We start from the raw sequence: 19,866 nt of genomic DNA, 5'->3' as shown, positions 1-19,866 counted from the left end.
TTGCTTTTAAAAGGAAAGTTTCTGTGAAATTACACTGATGATTTTTTCACACACTAAGTACTCTATATTTAATTGAATACTGCCTCTTCCAACTGCACAATACATGTTGAAAACACTAATGTGAGTATCTCCATCCAAACTTAGCACAGAAAAACAAATTACCTGCAGTTAATTCACAGCAGGCTTTAATGATGTTCTAGAAAATTGATTTAGTCTTTACACATTCTAATTAATTCCACAGAAATTTGATTTCTTCTTTTGGTCTCCTCATATCTAGGGTTATCATAAAACCCTTGCGGGGTTTTGAACTTTAGTAAGTTGCAAGTGGTTCTCAAATTTTGGAGTGGATAAGTATGTAGGGGCTTGTTAAAGTATACAGTCCAGGGCTGAACCCTGTCTAGAATTTTTTTTTCTGATGACTTTATTGAGGCATGTTTTACATATCATATAATAGACCCATTTTAGATGCACAATTCAGTGATGTTGGTACATTTGCTAAGTTGCGTAACCATTAACATAAAGTAGTTTTAGAATATTTTTAGTTCTCCTAACAAGATTTCTTATGCCCATTTCCATCCCCTGCCCCAGGGAACAATAATCCACTTCCTATTTCTGCAGATTTGCCTTTAGGACCTTTTATATCAAGGGAATCATACAATATGCGATCTTTTGTGTCTGACTTTTTTTTTTTTTTAGACAGGGTCTGTCCTTGTCACCCAGGCTGGAGTGCAGTGGCATAATCATGGCTCACTGCAGCCTCAATCTCCCCAGCTAAACTGATCCTCTCACCTCAACCTCCCAAGGAGCTAGGACTACAGGTGCACACCATCACACTCAGCTAATTAAAAAATATATATTTGTTTGTACAGATGATGTCTCATTATGTTCCCCAGGCTGGTCTTAAACTCCTGAGCTCATGCAATCCTCCCACCTCAGCCTCCCAAAGTGCTGGGATTACAGACATGAGCCACCATGCTAAGCCTGACTTTTTTCACCAGGCATATTTTTGAGGTTCATCCGTGTCATGGCATGTATCAGTGGGTTGTTCCTTTTAATTGCTGAGTCATATTCCATTGTATGGGCATACCACATTTTGCTAACCATTCACCAGTTGATTGACATTTAGGTTGTTTCCATTTTGGGCTATTATAAATAATGCTGCCATAAACACTTGTAGTCAAATCTTTGTGCAGACATGTGTTCTCATTTTTATTAGGTATCTGACAGTGGAGTTGCTAGATCATATGGTAGTTTTATGTTTAACTTTTTCAGAAAATGCTAACTTATTTTCCAAAGTGGCTGCACTGTTTTATATTCCCATCTCCTCGAGATCCTGGCTTAGTCGGTCTGGGTGGTACCCAGGAATCTGCATAGTGAACTACCTTCCCAGGTAATTCTGACATAGGTAGATCAGAACTACTCCTTAGATTATATGCATATGAAAAGAAAATGTGTGAAGAGAAATGATAGAGAAACTTATTGACATGTTCAGCATTTTGCCACAATACTAGCCTGAATGGGTACTTACTTTGGGAGCTGAGATAAACTTAAAAAGCCTCCACCACAGGGGACTCTCTACCTTGTAGCCAACAGGAAGGATGATGGGAAAGAAAACTTACAACTCGCCACAATATGATGCTAGTTTGCCTCTCTTATAACTGTAAAACTGGTTGCCAAAATTTTTAACTTTCTAAATTATATAAGGTCTTTATAAAATCCTTGAGCACTGTTTTAAGACAGAAAGTAATGCAAGATTAAATTTAGTAGGTGGCTTTCAGATTGCATTTCCTTAAGAAGAATGTGGGCTCCTGGAGATGGGGAAATCACTTGCTGATTAGCTGACCTAAGCTTAGCATGCTGTTATTATAATAACTGCTCCTGGGGTGCAAAAGAAAAAACAAGCTGATTGTGATGCATCTAATCACCCATGTCCTACTCGCTGTGCCAAGAAACTTTCAAGGGCTCAGGGCTTTTTACCTCCAATGAGAAAGACAGCACGACGTCTGACTTGGAGAGCTGGTTCTCACTCTCCTCGCCCATGTCGATGATGGAAGCATTGTGGCTGCGTTTGAGTTTCTGGAGCTTGAACTCCCCGCCTTTAGATACTGGCATGCTCTCCAAGTTGGCCATAAGCAGGTTGACAGACGACTTCAACTCCTCGATGTACATATTTTCCATTTCTTTGGATACAAACTTGGGAAATTTGCGTTCCTTGGGAAGAAAAAGAAAAGTATGAGCAGAGGAGTAAATAGGGAGCTGATTTATATAGAAGGTCTTTGTCTCATGGCCCAGAGTTAGGATCACATCTACTACTAGTGAAATTCACCCAGATTTCATGGCCTTGTGCTAGAAAAATGTTCAGCCTAGTTGAGTAGACAGCTGCCTGCCTGTTTGTTATTTATACATCCTAACAGGTAAGGAACACGTACATATAGTAAGAAACATTGAAATGCTTTATTATAGTTCTATTTTTCCTCCAGTTTTCTTCAGCAAATTTGATTTGTAGGAAGAAAATGGGGTGTTATTTTCAAATCTGGTTTCAGTTCAGTTTTCTTTTCAGTAAAATGCAGTCATTTGTTTTAAGTGAGGGAAACAGAAAGAGACCCTATTTCTGGATATCTACAGAGATTTTCTCACATGAATAATTCAAAAGAAGCTCATTTGAGATGTTTCAAACATAGTCTATATCTATTTCTAAGAATAATAGTTACTGTTTTCAAGAAAATCGAACCAAATTAATGAAGTGATGAAAAATGTGATTAAAATTATTTAGAAGATAGAGCAGTTTGGTATCATAACTGACCTCTATGTTTTCCTTTCTTGCTTATAAATTTAGATGTAATTGCAACATTGCTAACCATGCTATTTGTTTCTTCATACTTCCAAGTTCCCTGGAATATGCTTTGGATCAATCACCTTCCCAAACAGTCATTTACCACTTGAAACATAAGCTTGCCCTCCCAAGCCCTATTCCATAATTGATGGAGCAAGAAGCAAGCCAAGTCAGCCTGACTTTTTTTTTTTTTTTTTTGGAAGTGACAGAAAATCCAACTCAAACTGGCTTAAAACAACAACAAAAAAATATCCTAGGGGTAGACCCAGCTTTAGGAAAGGCTGGACTCAGGGCTCAGGTGATATCACCCAACTGAGATTTTTGTTAAAATCTTGGGTTTGGTTCCTCTGGGGTGGCTTCATGCTCAGTTTGGCTCCCTTATTGTCACAGAAATGTTGCTAAAGATGTGAACTGTACAACATCACATCATGCTGTCTAATGGAAGAGTTAATATTTCCTCTTGTAATATGCAAGGAAGATGGAGGCAGTCTTTCATCCCCAAATTCTCACCCAAAGTCTAACTTATGTACATGTCCAATTGGCCATATTACTGGCCAATTTCTATGGCCAGTATATGCTGTGCTGATTTGCATAGGCATAGATTATGCCCTCTGTCCTTGTGGCTGGGAGTAGAATTAAACCCAGATCCCACAGAACATGAATTGGTATGCCAATTTTGTGTGGCAAAAAAATAAGCTGCTAATACACGGGCATCTGAGTCAAGATGAACCAACTAATTCTATCAAGTGCCCAGTCATCAATCAGATTTACTCTGTCAAGCAGTTGACCTAGCCTGAGAGACATTGAGACTGCAATTGGCTGGCAGAACTGAAACAGTAACATCTTACAGACTCAGGGTTGGCTGCCACATTGGATCAGGTCAAAGCAGAATAAGACACTTAAAAAGAAGAGAGAGAAAGAAGTAGAGACAAAGAGAGAGAAGAAGTAATGGAGGTAGGGACTGAAGGAGGGAGGAAAAGGGAGAGAAAAGAAAAGAAAAGAAAAGAAGATGCTGTCTAGAGTTACAGAAAGGAACTCTGACTTTTATCATTTTCTAATTTCCATAGGCCTAGTTATTTCTCCTGTACGTTGCTTCCTTAAGAATTGATTTTTCTTTCAGTAATTCCCCTACCCAACAGTTAGTTAAAAGGGTTTTTCTTCCTTGCCACCTCACAGCTTCAGTCAAATACAGAGAGTGGTTCTTCTCCATAGAGCTTGGAGATGTCGTTGTGCTGGTCCAGTGCCAGTCTTCTTCCTACATGAAGGCTGTCATAAGTCTTGTTCCCTTCTCTCCCTACCTCCCTGCATAACTAATAGCCTTCTTGTCATCTTCCATATTTCAGCTTCAAAATTTCACTTCCCTGAGTTGGGTCCTCCTGTTGTACTTGCTAACTCACCTTCTTGTTAGCACTTATTGAAATGGATTGAATGTTTGTGCCCTTGCATAATTTATATGTTGAAATCTAATCCTCAACGTGATGGCATTTGAAGATGGGCCTTGGGAAGGTGATTAGATCATGAGGGCCCTCGTGATGGAATTAGTGCCTTTACAAAAGAGGCCTCAGAGAGCTGCTCATTTGTTCCTGCCAGCATGTGAAGACCTGGTAAAAAGACAGCTGTCTATGAACCAGGAAGTGGGCCCTCATCAGACTCTGAATCTGATGGTGCCTTGATTTTGAACTTCCCAGCCTCCAGAACTGTGAGAAACAAATTTCTCTTGTTTATGCCAACTATGGTATTCTGTTACAGCAGCCTGAATAGACTAAGACACTTGCTATAATTATAATTAATGAATCAATTGTGAAATTTGTTTAATGTCTGTCTTTCCTGCTAGGCAATGATTCAGGACCATATCTATCTTAATACTCCTCTTGAATTTTCTGTATCTAGCATAAAGTTTGACACATAATAAGTATTCAATACATATGAATTGAGTGAATGGATCAATGGCTTGTCAAAAATGTCCATATTAAATATCAATGTAGCTAAAATTCAGTTGTGAGGAGGAGGTGGAGAGATGATAAATTAAGTTCTGGAAGAACACCGAGATTCTGCTTTTCCATGTGAATAAATATAGGGGTCTGAAATCCACTCCACAACCTCACAGTACCAGTTCCTTCTGGAACTTCTTAGTATAATCACGTCCTGCTTTTAAGACTGGGCTCAGCCCACTGTGTGTTGCTTTCTGAACACGCTGTGGGTGAATGTGAGAGAAGGAGCAGGATGGATGCTTCTGAAATGAGATGATAGGCTGATGATCTTAACAAGAGTTACTAATGATTCATCACAAAAGAATATCAAAAGTCATATTTCTCTAAAACTTCCTGCACAGTGGCCTTGAAGTTTTATCATTCTTGAACTTGATCAGGGACAAGTGTGAACCTCAGAACTTGGATATCTTTTATGCAAACCCATCAAGATGCCAGGACTTGGTTGCTGGGTCCCTATCACTTGGAAAACATTTACTGCCACATACACTGTATATGGTACAGAGTTAGGCATTAGGGGGATCACGTTGAGAGGATGTAAACTATCTTCCTTGTGCTTGCAGCCACTGGGGAGAAAGATCTATAATGGAACATCAAGGTAGGCACTGTAATGGAAGTATAATATGATGCAAATCCTTTCTGAGAGAATCAAGGGTGGCTTCCCAGAGATAGTGACCTTTGGGATGAGGGTCTGATGGATAAAGAAGAGTTTGCCATCAGGTTGAGTTGGCTGAGATAGGGTCACAGCTCTTTTTTCCTTCCCATGGAAAATATTATAGGCAACCATTAATCCAAGAAGGTCTATACAACTGTACATAGTCACACAATATTTCCTCATATTTTTTGGAGAGAGAACGGAAGAGTGAGGTAGGTTAACTCTCTGGAGAGAGAAGGGAAGAGTGAGGTAGGTTAACTCATGGTCTGAGAGTAGTCCTTAGGCCCCATTAAAGGCTGCCACGGAGCAAAGTTTACATCCCAAGAGCTTGAAGTTCATTACACTGACCTGTATCTTGCCTCCTGATACTGGGGCCAAAACCTCAGTGAACTTCATGGTATTTAGTGTGGGTGGGAGAACTTGGTAAGTGGGGAATTTCTGATTTTAATGCCAGTTGCTGGGTTGGTAGTTGCCAGGAGGATGAAGAAAAGAGCTAGTATTTGTGAAGTGGGTTCTTCTTGCTAATCAACTTTGAGAGACTGTCTTGTCAAGTGCAGTTCTTTCTATCACAACTCGTCTTAGGGACTCACTCAGTGCCTTTTAACTCCACAGTCCTGAGATTTTTGAGGACACCCAGTGGTTACAGATACCACCATGCTGACTGAGAGTTAGCTCCAGCAAATTCTATCTAGCAAAATATTGGAAAAATCTGAAGAATGATCACTTGTCCCAGAACTTGGACAGTTCCTAATGACACCATAAAAAGAGGCTCATAAAACTGCAGCCTGCAAGGAAAACAAGGAGATTTTTCTGGTCCAAGTACTTAAGCCTTGGGAAGAAATAGCATTCTATCAATCCAGGCTGAGGTTCTTGAGTGGAGCTTTTCAGTGGCAGACTCATTACCAAACACATTTCAAAGCTGAAGTTGTGCCAAAATTAAGGAAAATGCAGTCCGTCCATCTCTATTGCTACTTTTTCAAGCACAAAAATAGATTAGCCTGACAGAAGAATGTTTATTCATATTGCTTTACGGAGACAATATAGGTCATGGGTGGGCAAATTCCTCCAAAAAAAAAAAAAAAAAAAAAATCTCTGCTGGCATTCTTTATTTTTGTTTGGGCGATAACATTCCTCAATGGAGATAGCTCTCCCAAGGACAATTCCCACTAGGGTTATTTATGCTCTGAGAGATTTTGGAACATCTTGAAAAATAGCATTTGAAAGTTCTAATGCCTCCTTTAGCTATTGGCTTTTCTTTTCTGGTTTTGGATTTTTACCCAGAAAGGATGAATGGGGTATGTGTAAATGATGACAAGCCTGCCCCCACTCAGAATGAGGTTCCCTATAGACCCCAAAGGCTCAAATGACAAAAGCTGGTGAGTGATCAGAAGGAGGAATGTGACAGAAGGGCCCATGCTAGACACTGGAACTCACTGACAGTGCTGCAGCTATTTCATCCAATATCTCAGACACTTCCTGGGCTTCTGTCATGTGTCAGGTGGTATGGCTGTCACTGGAGATGAAAAAGCCAGCCGAGAGGTGACGGTATGGGGGGACATGCCAGAAAATGACCAATTAGTGACACATGAAGTAACAGAGGCGTACAGAGTACGAGGGCACCAAGGAACTCATCCAGTCCATGACAGTGAAACAGACTGACCCTGAATGCTGGGTCTGCTGCTTACTAGCTTTGTAAGTTTGGACAGATTTCTTCACCCATCTAAATTTTTGTTCCCACATTTGAAATGAGGATAATAAACCTCATTGAATTACTGTGAAAAGTGAGAGATCGTAACATGAATACGTTTTGATCACTGACACACACAGCCTCTCTTTATACACACACACACACATACCCCTTGCAAGCACTATGCTACTGCCATCACCACTGCAAACAACAATACTACTAATAATGATGGTGCCTATAGTAAAGATAATATTGTTAGTTGGCACTTACTGAGTGCTAACTATGTGCTGGACACTAGGTGAAACACTTTACATGCTTTATTTTACCTCGTCTAATCCTTCCAACAACCCACCAATGCACATGCTGCTATTTATCCCTATTTTTTGGAAGAAAATGAGGCAGAAATGTTAAGCAATAATTAGTAGAGTTAACCTTGAAACCCAGCAGAGTTTTTGTTCTTAGCCATGATAGGATAAGGCAGAACTATCTGGCTTCAAATGTCTATAGAGCCAAGGCAACTCTAGAGGTTCTCTCTGCATGGTACACTGTGTATGCATCACCTCATTTCATAGTGGTCAGCAGAAGGCTGGTGACAGCTGAGTCCTCCACAAAAATGGCCGTTCCACCATTGCCCAGCCAATGTGCACTGCGTAGGGTTAAGCACAGGGAGTAATGAGGACGGGGCCAGCAGGCTAAATGAGAGAAAGAGGTCTTGGTATTAATTTGTCAAAGTCAGCATCACAGACATTAAAAGGCACTTTGGGCTCAGGCATTATAGTTTTCTAGGCTAGTTTATTTACCCAATTGGTCTTACTTCCTCAGTTTTTATAAGCTGGATGGACTTCCTTCCACTTGAACAAGCTTCAGAGGACCTCTCTGGCATTTATATTTTTCCATGAGCTCAGGTTTCCCTGGATTTTTAGCTACTGACAAAGGCCAGAGTCAAAGGGGCTCCCTGCACACACATTTTTTTTTTTAACTTTTCAGGCAACAAATTGAAATAAGTTCCTACTGTGTACTGGACACTTATGTTACTTCATAACACAGCACGGATGCCATGTCCAACATTATTTTGAAAGTTGGGGGTTAGTATCTTTCTCTGGTAGGAGAGGATTCCATTTGTATCTGATTTTTGGCAATGTGTGGAACAGAACTTTTCCATCAGATAAGTATTTGGATATTATTTCTTATTGATATTTGCAATAGGGCCAGGATATGAGCTACTAATTGTGCTCTGCATGGAATAGGGGTCTAAGTGGCATTTCCATATTTAAAACAATGGCTTGAAGAACCAATGGTGTTTTACATCTAGACCTCTGCCACTGACACTACAAAAACTGTATGATTTGTCTTAAATAATTAGCTCAAGAATTTTGGAATTTTACACTAAAATTCGGCCAAAAGAACTGGCAAATATCACAGCAGCACTAATGCCACAATCTGTCTGCTTAAGCTCAAATGTCAACTTTTGATCACACAATTTAAATAACTTAGACTTAATTCCTGGGTGAAATTTGGGAACACTTTAATATCAACATGAGAGGATTTGGGAAAATGTTTGAGCAGGGATTACTAAGTCTTTTCTACCAGATTTTTAAAAATGCATTCATATCTCTTTCTGGAACTTTTAAGGCAGCATGACTGATGTTCACAGTGAGACCGTCTCAGTCTGATGTTCTTGTGCAGCCGTCTCTGTCTGATGATTCGTGAGATGCTGGTGTGATTGAATTGATAGATTACAGTGCAAGGTCGTGGGTAAGGGAAAGTCAGCTTGCTCTTGCCTCCCTTCCCTCCTAGGAAGAGAGGACAAACATGTCTTTCAGTGGAAATATATGATGATGAGGATGCTACTGGCAAAATAACCAGGGTCCCTACAATATCTTTCCCAGATTCAAAAAAAAAATCAAAGTAGAGAGGATTCTGAGTTCTAGGAGCCAAATCTGCCTAACGCTGCTGCTTCATTTGGGCTTCTGGATAAGCTGCAGGGAACACACAACAACTTCTAGTGGAGAAAAGAAAGCAGTTTCCAGGAGGGGGAACCAGCAGGGAGTGAAGAATGGTGGGGAGTCCTGTCCTGGAGTAAATTCCTGCCTCTCTTCTGAGGATTCTAAAGAAATAGCATGAAACGTGGAATTAGACAACTCAGTTTTCTGTGTGCTAGCTGTGTGAACTTGAACATATGTAAACTTCTTGATTTGCCTATACTTGGGAGAACTAATGTAATGCCAAAGATTGTTCATCACGGGTCTAAATGAGATTTTATGTGAACTGCACAGCCAGTGTCTGACTGACACATTTAATAAAGGACTGATTAGCAGAGAGAGAGGTCAGGATGAGGCAAAGTAAAAGCCTGGGTAAAGGGCATAATGGATCCTTGGATTGGTATGAGGAGGAAAGTGAGGGCCTATATTTGTGAAGATATTTTGTAATGATAGTATGCATACTGGTTAAGAGTGCAGACTCTGGCCATTGAGTGACCCTGGTCAGATTCTCTAATGTCTCTGCTTTAGCCTCCTCATCTGTGAAATGGGGATAATAATAGCATCTTTCTCATTAGGTTGTTGGAGGGTTAGATTCTCAAATGTGAAATGCTTAAAGGAGTATCCGGCACATAGGAAAACACTAGGTAAGTGATAGTTATTACTATTGGGTACACCTGGAGTGTTTCCCAATTCATAATGTCCACTCCACCCACAGTCCCACTTCTTCCCACCCTCACCGTAAATGATATATCCCCAGCATCCATGTATTCAACAAGACCTTCACCCCTTTTCCACAGTGGATTGGTTAACTGCACCAGGGGTTGGCCCTTGAACCAAGTTGGGCCAGTGAGAGTTCTGATTCTTAGCATTGTGAATTTGCAGGGGATAAGAAAGAAATGATAACAAATGTGACACATGGAGATGGGAGATGCAGGGAGAGTCCTGATCCCTCTGCAGGTCCTGGTTGTTCTTTCCTGGGTTCTGGCTGTAGTTTCTCTGCAGGCTCTGTGAACTACTCCTCCATCTCTGATCTCCTCTTTTACATAAGCTTGCTTGAGTTGGTGCCTCTTATTTGCAATCAAAAGTGCTCTACCCATCTTTTAATTCAGAGAACAGAGTGAATTACATATGATGGATGACATCTATATCCAGGAATTTCTGGTTATGATATTTACAGGAGCTGACGTTCAGCCATATGGGTTGAATTGCACATCCTCACGAAAATTCACTGATGCTGGAAATAGAAAAATCGGGGCATGCTGAAAAGAAGCAGAGGTGCTTTGTCTCAATATCTCTTCATGAACTAGCCAATATTTGAGATCTTGATATTTTATTTAACATTTAGTGGAGGAGATATTTCACAATTTTCATCAGTATTAGCCAGGCTGGTTTAGGCAGGGAAGAATTTATTTTTCTTGGGATCTGACTAAACTGAGGGAAAAGCAGATACATGGCCGAAGTTTAAAAATAATTAGAATCTGGGACTTAAATGGATGTCCTCAGGATTGAGGGCTCCTTGACATCTCAGTGTAGACTGTCTCTGTTTCTATGTGTTGGCTTTATTCTCTCATCATCTTTTCCCCATATGGAAGAATTGAATATTGCTACAGGTATCTTTCTACCACTGAAAGACAACAGCCTTGCTGACTCACAGTCCACAGGCCCTACGGAGGGATTCATTGGTTTAGTTTGCATCAAGTTTCCATTTCTGGACCAATCACGTGTGGCCAGGGCAGGCCGGAAATTGTGACTGGTCCCACTTGGGTGAAGAAGAGCTCACTCCAGGACCACTTAGCTATAGCAAGGGGGCCACTGGCATGAATGAACATTGCAGAAGAGAGTCAATTTCTGAAAGAACAGGAGACAGTAGAGGGCACTCTATCTCATAGAAACCCTCAATACCCTATACAAGGACCCTCTGTATATACTGAAATCATTTTCCATGCTCTGTAAATAATAATCAAGATCCACTTTAATTGCCTACTTCATTGTCTAAGAATGCTTAGTTCTAAATTGTTAAAAATATCTCATTTAGCTTCAGAATATTTAGTGGTGGGAGTTGGGGGAGAGAGTTCTTTGATTTACCATTCAGAGATGAGCATCTTGGCTCATCTAAGGTCTATTAAAAATTAAAATCAGCCTAACACCAGTTTCTCAAATTACCACGTTAAGCCTTAAAGTAAACAAAGCAACTAAATGAAAGGTGCCATGAGCTTGTTTCTGAGGTGTGTGTGATTTTTATTTAGATGGGATGAATACTTATTAGTTGGGAATATACTCGTTCTCTAAAAGGCAGATGAATAGACAAAATGACCTCCATTTTCTGGATAATCCACCAGTAGAAAACATTTTTACAGGAGAAGTAAATTCTAAAGCTTTATTAATGTTTACCCTCACATTAAGTGGTATTTTAAAACATAACCTTTTATAATACTTTTAGCCAAATCCATAAGTGCATACTATTTTTAGCCACCAGGCTGACTGGATTATAAACTTTAAAGATGTCCAAAAACAAGATGCAAAACATTTCAGTAAAACTGCTTAAGCACAGGGGGATTTCGATGCTTCTTGGACTCTCTCTGGCTTCTCCTCCAGTAGGATCCTTTTCTATACCTCCAAGTCCAGAGAGACCTCTTTCCATAAAGAGAAAAGCTCTACCTTGTGCCCACCCTCCCTGCTGTTTCTAATAACCCCCACCCTCATACGCACACAGGGCCTGTGAATACAGTAGGAATCAGCAGGAGCCTGTTGCTATTTACAATTTTTATATTTTATTATTCATGGATTTTTTTGGTATTAATTATAGTTTAAAAATACTTTACTAAAATATTGCTTATTTTGATTACCGGAGGTCTGCTTAAATTTTGCACCTAAGAGAAGGCTGGTGCCATCCCTGATATTCAGACAGACTTGAGCTTAGGGTGTGGCACAACCTCTTTGCCGGTGCCCAGCGGGTTCAACCTGGACTTCCCCATCTCTAAATCAAGAATGATAACTGAAATATCCTTGGAGGGCTGTTTTGAGGATTGACTGAGTTGGCACATGTGAAGCATTTAGCATGCTAGACACAGAATCAGTACTCAACTAATATGACTGGCATGACTACTATTAATAATATCACAGATGGCAGGGATAGCAATAATGGTAGATAACACTTAGCTGTAGTCATCAACAGTAAGACACAACCTCAACCCTTGAGGAGTTCAATGTACTGGGAGACTCAGACATGTAAACGAATGATCACCATTCAATGAGCTGCTATAATAAAGGTTGATATGTGGTCTGACGAGAGCACAAAGATGGAAAGGACTGACTGCTAAGCTCTTGGAGAAGGTGTTTTAAGTCAGGTACTGAAGGCTGAGTAGGTGAGTTTGCTAAGTGGAGGGGAGAAAAATGGTTACTCCAGGTTAAGACACCAGTGGGTATAAAGACACCAAGCCCAGAAAGGGTCTGGTATATTCGGAGGGAGACATTCTCTGTAGTTGGACTGGTGAGTTCTGGTGGGAAAGTTGTGCAAGGTGAGGTTAAATGAAAGGGTAGAGCCTGTTGGTTAAGAGTCTTGAATATCATTCGAAAGAGATTAGATTTTATCCTAGGAGCAATGAGGGAATCTATTGAAGGATTTTGACGTTCTGTTTTGAGATGTTTATATATGAGTTTTAGCATGGCAACTGTGTGCACAATGGATAGAAAATGGGGGATTTGGAGCCAGGGATACCCATTAGGAGGCCATTGTAACATCCAGGTGCTGAAGATGAGGGCCTGGATCAAAGCACCAGTAGTAGGGCTGGAAAACAGTCAAGAGATCTGACCCACATTTAAGAGGCAGTCACTGGAGGCAGGGTGGCTGATTGAGTGTGGAACATTGCAGGGAGGAAGAAGAAATTGACAATGGCTAGGAAGTTTCATCCACAGCGATTGGGTAAAGAACACGAGAAGAGGAGTAAATATAGTTATGTGTGTGGGGTGGGAGGAAGAAGACAAGGAGCTAGATTTTGAACACATTCAACCTGAAATGCCAGGAAAATGTTTAAGTGGAAATGTTCAGTAGACTGTTGGAACTATGAGTCTTGAACTCAGAAGGAAGGTTGGAGGTCTGAGCTTGGGTATTCACTGGAGCATAGGAAATGCATGAGGTATCTCTGGGAGAGCTTGCCTTGAGAAAGGAGGGTTGAAGGCCCAATGAGGGTGATTGTCCTCATCTTTCCTCCTCTCTGCTTCTCAGCTTTATCCTTTAGAGGCTGTCAATAATCAGTGTGCTTCCTGAATGGGACTTTGGCCTGGATCCCAGCAAACAACCCCGATATCTCCTTACCCTGGCTATTTGGTCTGCCATTTGTAGACGTCCATCCAGCTCTCGTCTGATCTGGGCTGCTTGCTCGTCTGGATTGTCCAGCTGCACAAAAGCACAGACATTGAGACTTTCAGTTTGGGTCACAAATGCCAATAAACTCAGGACATTCCATATTACACCCCCTGCACTGTGCTCCATGGACATATTTCAGTTACAAAAAAATTCTTGTAACCGACAAATCCAGTCTGAGTGAGGTCCCAAGTTAATTCTTCTAGGCAGAGCATGATGTGGTAGGCAGTTGCTAAGACAGGCATTTGAATGACCTTGAAAAAGAATCATGAATCTCTTCTGAACTGTTAGGGAGCAGTGTTTCTAATGAAGACCCAATGCACACTTCTTTTTGGCCCAGTGAAGAAAGTGCTTACACGGCAGATGTACAAGGAAGGAGATGGCAATATAACTATTAGAAATGTCAGGAGCAGACATAGTGCATATCCCCAGTGCACACATGACACGGGTCCAGCTGCTCTCCACCTCTGGACCATGGAAGAGTAATAAGTCATTGCATTCCTTCTCTTTGAACCCTGAGACCTCAACCAGCCCTGCAGATGGCTACTTTCAATCAGCTGGTGTTGGTATCTAAGTTGAAATATATTCCTGTCTTCCCTGATGATGAGAGCTATTTGGATATAAAGATCAGAACACTCGGGCACAAATAAGCCTGGACAATTCCTTAACTTCTCTGTTTTCAGTTTTTCTCTCTCTAAAGGAAAAGGGGTCAGTTATGTAGTCTTCATCCCTTTTACATATTTCTATGACTCTTTGAAAGGACTAGCAGACATTTCTGTAAAGGGCCCTATATTCAAAACTTTAGGCTTTGAGGGCCATAAGATCTCTGTTGCAATAAATCGACTCCTCCCTTGCAGATGAAAACAGCACTAGACAATATGTAAGTATAGATAATATATAAGTGAATGTAAGGGCTGTAAGTGAATGAGACCCACTGTATTCTAATAAAATTTTATTTACAACAGGTAGCAGGCCATAGTTGCTCATTTCCATTTTATGAGTTGAAACTATTATTTCCAAGCAAAGCTAGCATTGTTTTTCAAGTTGTATAGAGTCTGCTTGTTCAGCAAATTATATTTTATTCACAGAAAAGTTTACTAAGGAACAGTGGCATTCAAATAAATTGGTTTTCATTCCTCTTTTAGTATATATTAATTCAAAACAAAAGTAGCATAAGAACCTTTTCTTTCTATATATATTTCATTTAAGAAGAAGTTTTTTTATTTTTAGCTCTCTTCTCTTTTGTTTCCAATCTCGATGTTTCAAAAAATATAATAAATTTTATATTTATAAATATATAAATAAAAGAGATTTTCTTCTTTTTTTTTTTTACTCTTATTTTTTTTCTTTTGTTGTAATTTTTATATTATTGCAATTTATATTGATGTTTTTTTTTGTAATATTTGATATTATTTTTTTTATTTTATTTCTATATATTTTAACTTATTTAGATATTTAATTTATTTTGTATTGTTTTGTTCATATATTACTTTTTTTTTGTTAAGTCATATTTCATATTTATATTATTTACTTTTTCTTTTGGTTTTTTTATATTTTTTTTTATCTCAAAATCACGTATTTTTTTGATTTTTTATATCCATCTGGCTTTATGCTATACATTTTAATCACCCTGTTCAATTCAGGAACCACATCACTTTATCTTCCCCTTTCCACAGTTTGGGAGAAGGACTAGTCCTTAGATCATGAAAACTGGATTGCAGCATTTGGCTAGGTATTCTAAGGCAGCATTTTCCAAAGGGTGTTCTGTTACAAAGTCTTTGAGAAACTCTGCAGTTGGAAAATTTGTTAGACTTTGACCAACTCAACTATTTACTTTTTTTCCCCCAAGATTGAGTCTTGCTCTCTTGCCCAGGCCGGAGTGCAGTGGTGCGATCTCAGCTCACTGCAACCTCTGCCCCCTGGATTTAAGCAATTCCCCTGCCTCAGCCTCCCGAGTAGCAGAGATTACAGGTGTACACCATCGCGCCCAGCTAATTTTTGTATTTTGAGTAGAGACGGGGTTTCACCAGGTTGGCCTGCGAACTCCTGACCTCGTGATATGCCTGCCTCGGCCTCCCAAAGTACTGGGATTACAGGCGTGAGCCACTGTGCCTGGCCCCATTGCAACCATTTTTAAACTGAAGCGAGAATTTTCATTTTTTTTGCATAATGCTCATAGAACATGAGTTGGAAATTCTATTCTAAACAAACATAAAGCACACCACCCAAAAGCAGTCACATGACTGACCAGTGGTCCATCCCAATAACCACTTGTTGACAGATACACACATGTGGGAAATACAATGTCCTCAGTGCTGTTTTTAGGCTCCAATGAGTTGCATTTCTTTTTATTCCCTTGGGAAGCCCAAGAGTTCTTCAGCTCTAAGTGCAAATCCACTGGGAACACTCAGAAATGTCTTGTTCAAAATACATATGCAAATGAAACATTCAACTGTTTCACTGGGAAGCAGCAAAATGATTTGGTTATTGGCTAAAGTTGGTTAACAGCTAAATGATTTGATTAGGAGAATTTCATCAGAAGATACGGTGCTCATACAGGTTAAAACAGAAGCGGTAAAATAAAGCCCAACAGAACCAGTTCCATTACTAAATTTTCCAGAGGCATTTGGGTTCTCCTACTGGCTTCATAGAAGGCAACTGGAAACAGCAGAAAATGCTGGTAATGAAGATGAGTAGGCAAGGTCTACATTAAGCTTAATTTATTCTTTTATTCATTAGTTCACTAATTTACTCATTCATTCATTAAATTTTTATGGAATATCTTGATATGTCAAGATATTGGAATAAGAAAGGAACAAGTCCCTGACTCCATGGAGCTTAAATCCAGCAATAACAGACATGATTTGGGCATAAAGAAGAAGGGATTAGCATTTATTGACGCCTGCACCAAACACCAAATACCCTATAACCTGTCTACAGCCTTTTCTAAAGGGTACCAAGAAACAGAGGCTAATGTGCATTCACACACGAAAAAGGATTCTGGGGCGAGGAAATGAAGATTCCTCTTGAAAATTAGTAATATGTCAGCATAATAAAGACTTTGAGAAATTCTAGAGTAAATAATTGTTTTTAACTGCATTTAACCTTGTCTTTTACACAGTTATTCCACCAAAAATCAAACATTCCACAGAACATTTTGGAAAATTCCACATGTGAAACAACAACTTTATAAGGTTGGTGTCATTATCCCGATTTGACAGATGAGGAAACTGAGTCTTGGTAAGGTAGAGGAACATGCCCCAAATCACACATCTGGTTAAGTGGTACTAGTCACCTGAAGCCAAGTCTGCTCTGCCTCAAACTGGAACTCTTGCTCTGCATTATGTTGGCTTCATACTTAAGTGCCTTGTTTGGTTCTTTTAATTGATCCTGACAGTTAACTAGCTCAGCAACCTCACTTTGTTCCTTGTAGACACGTGCCAGTTTTATCCATAGAGCCATCACTGGGGGCAGAGAAATGTCAACCCTCTGTCATTTCTTTTGGGGAGGCTGTAGCAGTGCTGGATTCCTTCCTAAGAAATAATAGCAATGGGTGTGTCCTTATCCTGGTTGTGCCACTTAGTAGCTGTGTGACCTTGGGCAAGTTACTTAACCTCTCTGTGCTCCAGCTCTTCTCATCTGAATAATCAGGTTAATGAGACCTGAGGTTGTCATGAGAATCAACGGAGACAACGGATATAAAGTGCTCAGTCCATGGCTTGGCATGCAGCAAACCCTCATGAATGGTGGCTGCTGCTCCTTGTGTTGTTATTTTAGAGCAGTCCATGTTGGCTGCATTTCTGACATGGGCCACAATGGGGCGTCAAAGGTTCAGAAGAGAAGGTACCAGATGGGACAGTGTCCCTCACTGGCGTGAATGTGGGGTCTCGGTCTGACAGTCTGTGCAGCAGAAATTATGTGATCAGAGGCTCCCATTTCTTGACAAATTTCCCTGGTTTTTCTGTCACCTACTTTCTCTGGGGTCGAGTCCCCTTGCTCTGTTAGACTTTAATTAGCAGGAGTGACCAGAAGGTGGCCACTGCTGCCTGACAGCTAATGATCTGAAGAGAGGATGAAAAGGGAAATGCAACTGAAGCTCCCTAAAATAGCTTGGCATGATAGAGAAGGCCATCCTCGCGTGAGGAGCTTGACAGCTCCACTGTATGAAATCCCAAAATATAAAGAGAAATCAAATAATTACCTTTTCAAGGACTGGAAAGAAAAAGTTAGAGAGTGAGCTTCCATGGAAACGAGGTTCTGTTTATTGCGCTGGTCTTTTCCACTGAGGAAAGGAAAGATCAGCTGGAGAACCGAGCCAAGGGCAAGCCTTTCACGTTGACAGCTCATTAGGGTTCAGAAATGTACATGTGCATAAAGGCTCTTTACCTAATTAGACAAATAATCTTCCTACTAGAAGAGGTCAAGCAGAGGCTATGTGGTTGTTTTGACTTGTCAGTCAAGCAAAGGGAAATATTTCCTCGGGCTTTTCCTTTAAAGTGATGGAGAACTAAGTCCAGCACTGCATAAGTATAGACAGGTATTGCCTGAGCCATCAGTTCAAGCCTACCAGAGGCAACTGTCTCTAGCTCACAGGTGGTACTCTTTCATCAACGCATAGATGAAAACTCTGTCCTGTCATTGTAGGGCCAATTTAAACACAGACTTGAGATATAGCAGAGTGGAGTTGCACCCTTGCAACCTTGTCAAGTTTCTGAACCTCACCACGCCTCAGTTTCCTCACCTGAGGATGTTCGCAGAGCGGACATCATTTTATCTTGCATAGCTATCTGAAAGAACAAAAAGACAAAATGTGCTGCATTGTCCAAGGGAAGTCAGACTGACTTGGTTCCAATCTTGGCTTTTATTTTTTTGTTTTTGCAATTTCATTACTGACAGGGATTGAACAAGCAATTGAACCTTTCTGAGCCTCAGTTTCCTTATCTGTAAAACTGGGAAAAGATACCTACCCTGGCATGTTATGAGGATTAAGTCGGATGATACACATTCAAAGCACCCGGTGAGGTAGGTGTTGGCACACAGAGGTCCTACAGTTTAGAAAAGTTTATAGAGTTATCCCCTATTTTAGAATGAGAAGTCACCAGATGTTAATTCTCCTCCCTGCCTTTATGGTTTATGAAAGAAATCAGATCAGGGTGGGGAACCCTGGAACCCTGGAATGAATGTTAGGAACCTGTGTTCTGATCCTTAGTCTGCCTTTAGCTGTGGGATCTTGAGCCAAAGTCGGGACCTCTCAATGTGCAGTCCCTTCATCTGAGAGAAATGACAAGGTTTCAGCTATTATGTTTCAGGATTATCTGAAAAGCCTAGACTGGTATTTCCCAAAGTTATATTCTAGGGAATATCAGTCCTGCAGGTTCTCTAGATCCTCGATGAGAAAGGATTCTGTGGTCAAATAAAGTCTGGAAACTCACTCTATCCCATTCCTGGAGACACAACACACACGAGCAAGAAATCCTACACCAAGGCAACCTCATGCAGCCCCACATTCCCAAAAGGATCTGATCATGTGTTCCCAGGAACACATTCTGGGATGTGCTCACCAAGGCAATTTTCCAGGCTTCAAAATTTTCCTGGCTTCAAAATGAAGCCAGGTGTGCTTCATTTTCTCATGTCTGAAGATAGATTTTGGGGTGGGGAGACAGGGAGGAAGCAATCCTAATATCCAAATAGGTCTATGTATCAGCAAAAAAGAATTCACACCTGGGAATGCCCTGTCTGACCTCTAGGGTGATGAAGAAATTGTCACAGGCCCTGGGCCTGGAGTCTCCTCATTAGCTTCAGAGGCCTTGGAGAATTGGCCTTGACAGAGCACCTGGGAGACATCCTTGGGTACCAGCTACCTCCAGGGATGCCTGAATTTTCTGGTGCTCCTGTGCTAATGATGATAAGGAGGCAACTTCAACACTAGACTCTTCCAAAGTCTTCAGTGTCACTGCCAAGAGGCAGTCTTCGGTCAACCAAAGAGAGGATGTGATTCAAACACATAGAAAATGTAAACAGAAACAGGCAGATTACTTTATGCATTATTTGAATAATGGTTCTGTTTTCTGGAAAAATCTATCGTTCTCAGCCTCAGAGTAAATGAACCAACTTCAGTCTCAGAACTAAAGTGATTAGTGATCCAGACTGGCCGGAAGGATTTTCAGGGATAATGTAGTAACCTCAGACTGGGGGTGTGGCCCCCTGCTGAGCTCTGCAGCCTTGTCGGGCACCACATCCTCCCTCAGTATGCTCCACTGGATACTTTGCTCAGGCTTTTGGGAGGGCTAGCTTTCTCCTGCTGCCAGGTTTTTGCACATGCTTGGAGCACTCTTCCTTATCTCTCCCTTGACTGGTA

General features: G+C 40.6%; 1 protein-coding gene across 1 annotated transcript in view; it reads right to left on the bottom strand.

Moving 5' to 3' along the window:
• CADPS (calcium dependent secretion activator) overlaps positions 1-19,866 on the bottom strand; it is a 497,883-nt gene that overhangs the window by 261,101 nt on the left and 216,916 nt on the right. Inside the window, exons 4-5 of the mRNA XM_017854222.1 lie at positions 13,461-13,541; positions 1,978-2,211 (exon numbers count right to left, since the gene is read on the bottom strand). Of these exons, the coding sequence (XP_017709711.1) occupies positions 1,978-2,211; positions 13,461-13,541 (315 nt within the window). The remainder of the gene's footprint in view (positions 1-1,977; positions 2,212-13,460; positions 13,542-19,866) is intronic.

This window comes from Rhinopithecus bieti, unplaced genomic scaffold, assembly GCF_001698545.2.
Source record: "Rhinopithecus bieti isolate Rb0 unplaced genomic scaffold, ASM169854v2 scaffold_36004, whole genome shotgun sequence".
NCBI lineage: Eukaryota > Metazoa > Chordata > Mammalia > Primates > Cercopithecidae > Rhinopithecus > Rhinopithecus bieti.
The sequence above is the reverse complement of the archived record's forward strand: the minus strand, read 5'-3'. Positions and strand labels throughout refer to the sequence as shown.